Below are 7,655 nucleotides of genomic sequence, written 5' to 3' on the forward strand. Positions count from 1 at the left end.
ACACAGTAAAAGTGTGTCTTATTACACAATAACACTCAGGATTATACCATGTATGAACCACATATAGGTTAGTGGGATATACTTAGCTGTGATTGGTATTTCAGTAAGTGTGTCATTGTTACATTGTTGAGCGGTATTACATGCAGTGTTACAGATGGATGACATAATGGTGCCATTTGTCACAACGGATCATGTTTCCATCCAACAGCACTGAAAACAACAATGGGAGCAACCATTCAGGTACGAGGAGGGGGGAGCAATGTCTGTAACCACATGCATCTCTTTTCTAGGTGCATTAGAAAAGAATAGCAGATCTGCAATCTCACAATGAGTTGCATTGCAACGCGATGTGAGCTTGTAGATCTGCTATTTTCGGGTAAGAGATTTGGTGTAGAGAGAAAATAGGAGGGGGGCCTAGTGTAGACAACCCGGGGACTCCGGTCAACTACATATATAGGGTTAAAACTAGATTTGTGAATCAATGTTTTACAATTTTGACAACATACAACAATAGAATAGTGCAAAAAACAAAAAAACAGGAAAATAAGAATAATCTGCATATTTACTGCTGTTTTCAACCACTAAATTCTATATACAATCAAATCAATATACATAAAAAGACTCAATTATATCATCTGTATGTCACTTTTAGAAAAAGAAAAAAGAGAAGACAAGACAGGGTCTATAACGGCATGGCTCCGATAAAATTAAAATTACATTTTCTTTTTTTAAATACGTAGCAATAAATTGTGGAGATACTTCTTCGATTTACTGGCAGTGTGCACAAGAAATTTGACACGGGTCGGTCCAGCACTTTGCAAGATTAGCTCCGGACACACAGACACACATACTGACCCTCTTACAGATGGCTAGCCTCCTGCAGAGGGCATTCCGTAAAAATGTGTGGTGTTACCTCCTCTTGCCTACTGGCAGTGTGCACAAGACATTTGGTGCTGATTGGTCCAGGGGTTTGAGAGATTATCCCCAGACACACACACACACACACACACACACACACACACACACACACACACACACACACACACACACACACACACACACACACACACACACACACACACACACACACACACACACACACACACACACACACACACACACAGAGAGAGAGACTCACAGACTCAGACCCATTTTGTGTACAGCTAGGCTCGGGTCCTTCAGAGCCAGTGAGCCACACCATAAAAACTGCTGTAAAGACTGAACACCCCTACATGACAGCAATGGAATGGATCATTCCAACTCCATCTTAAACCTGTGTAAATGTCAACCGTGATGTCGACTGAAAACCCCCACATGAAAACAGTGGAATGGAACGTTCCGGCTCCATATAACACTGTGTAACCGTCAGTAATCTCAGTTTTGTTTGTTGGTAGTGAGACAGAAGGAGCTTATTTTAGATCTAGACACATTAAAAAACAGGTTTGAGTCAGTCAGAAGAGGCTAAAACAAACACAACCGCGCCCCTTTTACGATACAAACACCGCAGAGAGCAATCTTATCTTATTTGTAGTATTTTTTTCCAGAAAAGGCACCAGAAGATACATAGCAGCAGACATAAGAGGGTGTGTGAGAGCTTGGAATAAAGCTGCTTTAAAGGCCGAGCAGACAAGGGGGGAGCTAGAGCAGGATATGTGCTGTCAAAGGCCTGTGGTGACGAAAAAAACCCACAGGACAGTAAAAAGGTAGACTCGGACGGGGGTTCGGGGGCGTATCCGTGACCCCCTTGATCCCTGAATTCAGCCCCCGAACAACAGAGTTGAATTAATTCTTTGTTCCCGGAGTAGGAGCATGTGAAGAAAGACAGCCAGGGGCCAATGGTGTCAGAGGAAGAAGATATTATGTGTGGCAAGTCCATGCTATGCCACTGGCAGCCTGGTGGCAGACAGCACCAGCTGCAGCCACAATGGAACCAGAGAGGATCCAGTAAGAAATGGTACAAGGCTGTCAGGGGACGGCAGCAGGCCCCAGGGGCCAGTCGTGGGAGGAAGAGAGGACAGCGTAGCCATCAGCACCAGCATCCCCACTCCTACCATCATCATCATCATCATCAGCCCAGACACTTCCCCAGCAGCGGGGCAGGGCGGTCCCTCCGGCCCTTCAACGTGAAGGGGAACCGGGCAGCGAGAGGCATGCGGGCCCCGAGGAACACCAACCAGTTCCTGATGGCCGAGAAGTACCAGCTCATGAAGATGCGTTCGGACTCACTGGGGACCGACAGCGGCTCCGACTGCGAGCCGGAGCTGACGGACATGGACTCTTACCTGCGCGTCCTGGAGAACGCCAGGGGCGCCCTGCCGGATGACAACTCCGGTCTGGAGCACCACTACTCCCCCTCCCGGTGGTCACCCCGCGGTCCGGTCCACGTTTTCACCGTGCAGGCGTCAAACATACTGTCCCTCAAGGAAGCCTGGTGTCCCCAGGAGGACAGCATGCAGTATTTCCCCTCTGAGGACGATGTCCTCCAGAGTGAACAGTTCATGCAGAAGGACTTTAATGACTTCTGTGACACTTTGACGGACTACACTGCCTGAAAACATCATGTTGTAACTTCTGGAAGTGTTTGTTTGTTTGTTTTTCTAGGCATTGTTTTCTTACAGTGAAGATGCATTCCAACAATGACACGAGGTAAGACTTTAAATCAGAGGCCATTAATGACTGGAAAAGGTAAAAAATATGATATCCTACTACAGTAGAATAACTTGTTATTATGTAATAATGACTGGTAAATTACTCGATTTTACGCAACTTAACAAGTTAACAACTTGATTTCCCCCTCTGGGATCAATAAAGGTCTATCTATCGATCGATCTATGTTGTTTTCACTTCTTTCTTTTTTTAGATTAGTTTTGTAAACAGAGAGACAGGAAGGGTGGGAGGGAGGGAGGGAGGGGGGGGTGTGAAATGCAGCAAAGAGCTTTTGGTCGGATTCAAACCCTTGCCAGCTGCAGGAAGGCTGGTCCTAGTATGTACATGTATGCACTCTTCAATGATCCAAGGGGGGGGCGTAACCCCCCCCCCCCCCTCTCTCTCTCTTTTTTTTCTCTCCTTCTTTTCGACATCTGACCAGCAACTGTATTTTAACTGTGTTTTATTACTCGGTAAAATAAAGTAACTACAGGAAGTCATTTATTATAGTACGATAACTGGTTATTGCATGTTATTGCTGTCGAGCAGGAAAATCTTGTATCTCCATAATATCTCAACTTTTTACGTTTTTTCATAAATGAATGCACTACTTCGTCACTATTTTCTCAAAAGTTGTGAAAATTGCCTATATCTACAGGCTCACAGCTTGTAGATTGGCTATTTTCACTATTTTAAAATGTTTTTAAAATAATAATAAAAAAGGAACCGTTTTGGACATACAAGGTTTCCACCAGACAGCAATTATGTATTTACAATTATGTAATTTAAGGTGCTATACTTTGTCAGTTGTGTTTTAATGGCCTCTCATTTAAAGAGGTGTTTTTGACATGTACAGGTACATATAGTGGTGAGGAGCACAGAGCAGCGTTGCTACGGTGTCATTTTGTTGGAGTGTGTGTTGTGTAAAATGGTGGTCTGTTGATGTTTCATGCAGAGGAGGTGGGCCGGGCTGTGGGAGTGAGCCACAATAGCCAATCAGCATCCAGTTGGTTGGTCTAGGCTGCAGGTGATTGGTTGATATTATCTGTCAGTACAAGAGCTTTTGTGAGGGGAAAAAAGAAAAGCAACAAATAAATTCTTGTGATGATAACTTGTCTCATTCTCGGTGCATTCTTATGTGTGTGTTTCTAGAAATGACTTTCAGAATAAAAGTGAGTTGATTAAAGGAAGCATAGGGGATTTTATTTGATAAACGCCTTTTTATGTAAAAAATAAAAAAATAATAATATGGAAGCTGAAGTAAAACCATAACCATTATCGGTCAACACCCATAAGCCTCTATGTGTGTGCGTGTGCGTGTGTGTGTGTGTGTGTGCAGAGGCCCAGGCTCTAGGCACACAGAACATAATTTTAACCCTTTGTGTCCTAAACCTGATATTTTTACACCAGGGGCTCTAGTAGTCTAGCTTCTATTTAGCAGGTCTGTCTGTCTGTCTGTCTGTCTGTCTGTTCGTCCTTCCGAAGCCAATCTCACCCACTTGACCAATCTGCCAAATTTCGTGCGCACGCTGCCATTAGGTCAATTTAGTACATGTATTAAGCATGTACGGTATGTTTTATATTTTGTAAAATATCTTTAAATATATTTATTTTAATTGTAAGGAAATCATTCCCACATTTGGAGTTGGCTGATTTCATCGATATGCCAGAAATAAATTATTAAAGCTATTTGCAAGCACCTGTTTTTGTTGGGGGGTTTGTTTTGTTTTTAGTGTTTTAGTGTTTTAATGTGAGTATTTCTCACATTTGGTAAATTCATAATCTTGCCTTCTATTACTAATCTTCTGATTTGACTGAAGTCCATTGGTTGAATGGTTTTCAAGATATGCAAAGGACGGACACCGACACACAAAGACACACTCACAGAGATTTGCATAATTTGTAGTTACTACTACTTCTACTACTACTGCTGCTACTATTACTACTACTAATAATAATACCTGAAATTCATAAAGCACTTTTCTAAATACTCAAAAGTCGCTTTGTATAATAAGTGTGTGTGGGGGCGGGGGGCTGGTACTACTAGACTGTACTACTACTTCTATTACTGCTCTTCACACATGGGATGTAGGCTATATCTTGTTATAATCTTGTTTTAAAAATAATATTTTAAAACTTTATTGATGTAGCGCCTTTCAAAACAGAGGTACAAAGTACTTGGAGTGCAGGATGTGGTAACAGCCATCTGCTTCTCCATATTTGGGCCCATGCTCATTGACTACTGATGTACAACTACTTTGTTGTTACGACATATAGTGAAAATATCAGATCTACTAGCTTTCAACGCGACACGTTGGGAACTTATCTGCTATTCTGCCGAAGGTTTACCTATTTTTGCCAAATGTTTGCCTATTTTTGCCAACTGTTCATCTATTTTTGCCTACGGTTCACCTTGATCATGCCATTAATAGTGACGCTACGGCTCATGTGGTTAAGTATCACATTCACACACCGCCGATTGTGGAGGCCACTATGCGAGGCACCAATGGCTTCAGTGTCTTGCTCAATACAAAGCTAGAAGGAGCCGGGGGATCGAACCAGGAACCTTACGGTTCCCAGATGCCGCTGTACTTCCTGAGCCACTGTTACATGTCTTTCCAGAGTCCGGGACTGCCGACTTCAGTGTAAAGTTAAACTGTGGTCAGAAGGACCCTGCATGCACTTCACTCACTGCTGTTACCAGTAATAATCAGTCAAATCTTCAAATGGATTCCAAAACTAACAGGAAGTCAATGTAAAGACACTAACAGTCTCCTAACAGAAATACTTCTCTGTTTGGAACACCAGACTGGTTTCTAGTCAACACTGTCTTGGAAGTCCCTGCATGCGTGCGTGTGTGTGTGTGTGCGTGTGCGTGAGTGCCTGGCTTGTGGTTCAACTTTCAGTGGCCATGTTTTCTTGCCAACTGCATGTTTGTGCTGCGTCCTGACTCCTCATTGGCTGGTTAGTGTACAGCCCTGGTCAAAGTTTCCGCCCCTCTGAGCAGACAGTTGTACTTTTCCACTCCTCCTCTCTCCTCTTCATTCCTCCTCTCCTTTATGCTCTCTCCTTTCCTCTACTCTCGTCTCCTCTCCTCTGTGCTCTCTTCTCCTCTCCTCTCCTCTGAGCTCTCGTCTCCTTTCCTCTACCCTCCCTTTGTCCCTCCCACCCTTCCCCCACTGTTTCTCCAACTACTCACCCATGAAGTATTCACAGGTTTGCTCTGCCAATACCCCCCCCCCCCTCACTCACTCACACACACACAAAAACACACACACACACACACACACACACACACACACACACACAGTTTGCTCTGCCAATACCCCCCCCCTCACACACACACACACACACACACACACACACACACACACACACACACACACACACTTTGCAATGTTTTCATACTTAGCATTAGCACAGCTAGCTCCCTATAACAGGCCTACCAGAGTCTAGTCTAGAACACATCGACATTACACAGGAAATATGTGGTTAGGAGTTATGAGACTAGGTGGTTAGGAGGCTAGGTGGTTAGGAGACTATGGGTCCTATCTTTCACCCAGCGCAAATTGATGCAAAGTGCAGTGCAATATAGTTTACACAGGGGAAGACAACTTTAGGCACGGATGAGGGTAATCACTGGCACACACTGGGATAAGTATGAGAGAAAGGATTATATTTTTTTCTTTCATAGATCAAGCAGACAAGGCAGAGTCAATAGAACGTGATGTGTCCAGGTATGTGAGCTCTGAACTCTGACTGAAGAATAAGCTGGGGTGGGAGTCTGGGAGATACCGTAGGTGGGGGTTATTCCTCTGAGTCTAATGGTCATTACAATGTCCTGAAAGAAAATGGTTGTATGAATATGGACAGCCAAAATCAAAAGAATCATAATTCTTATTGTTGATATGGCACACTGACTATCAAGAAAATTAAAAACATGGCACTTCATGTCAAAAAGGTTGCCGACCCCTAAGTGGTGCCCCATGGGTGTGTTGGTCCTGCAGGTCTACTGTAGTGCACTGGTTCCCAAACTTTTTCAGCTGAGACTCAAAGATACAATTGGTGTCTTACCGGGACCCAAAATGTACACATTTGTTTGCACTATTTAATAGATTAGCTATTTTCACAATTTATTTCTTTAATATTTTTTAATGGATATATTTCATTTTTTGGAGCAATATCAATTAAAGTTTTCTTTAAATTGAAAATTGTAGGAAATACAAAAATAAAAGGCATATTTATTTGCGACCATAACATGGGTCCTGTTTGCCAAACAGTTTCCCAAACAGTGGTCCTGATCCACTGTTTGGGAAACACTGCTGTAGTGTAGCACAGTCCCTCAGCCCAGTATTTCTCTGCTATTTAAAGAGCATTAGATAGTAGATTGATTTATACCTGTACAGGCGGGTTCACAACGTGTGTAAACATTGCTTGCAATTACAATTAATCTGAATTGAACCCAACACTCATGTTCAACATGGTGACATTGCTGAGAGACAAAAATAGATCTACAAGCTCACAACTTGCAACGCAACACAACGTGTTGTGAGCTTGTAGATTGGCTATTTTGGCAATTTTTGAAATAGGGTTTAAGTGGTAACTTATTTTTTGCCAACCTCTATTAGTCATTTTTAATAGAATTACGTGCCTCTGATCCATGTTTTGCATCAGGTGAGTGCCCATTGGCACGAAACAATTTGCTGTGCTGGTAGGCACCAAAAACTAAAATCATTTTTCCTAAGATTTGTGTTTAGATTTTTGCTCAGAAACTTTTAAAAGATCTGCTGTGCATCTTTATATGGAGACAAAGGCAGTGAGGAGAGAGAGGAGGAGATTTAAAAAAAAAAGTAAGTATCCTACAATTTATTACTGATATATTGAAATACGTACCTCTCATCATGTGATGATTATGTTTTGAGTTAATCAATAGCCTTCTGTCTTTCTTTATCTGTCTCTGCTGTGCTCAGCATAAAGCACTAACGGGCAGCTCAACTGGCAGCTCGGGC

At 42.8% G+C, this 7,655-nt stretch overlaps 1 protein-coding gene across 1 annotated transcript; it reads left to right on the top strand.

Annotated features, from left to right (window-relative positions):
• Window positions 1–1,368: 1,368 nt before the first annotated feature.
• LOC308082368 (uncharacterized protein) lies at window positions 1,369–3,757 on the top strand. The gene has a single exon (XM_080424095.1). The coding sequence runs from the start codon at window positions 1,836–1,838 to the stop codon at window positions 2,550–2,552; it is 717 nt and encodes a 238-aa protein (XP_080280221.1). The 5' UTR covers window positions 1,369–1,835; the 3' UTR covers window positions 2,553–3,757.
• Window positions 3,758–7,655: the final 3,898 nt, after the last annotated feature.

Source organism: Gymnoscopelus braueri, assembly GCF_963280865.1.
Source record: "Gymnoscopelus braueri genome assembly, chromosome: 3".
NCBI classification, from domain to species: Eukaryota; Metazoa; Chordata; class Actinopteri; order Myctophiformes; family Myctophidae; genus Gymnoscopelus; species Gymnoscopelus braueri.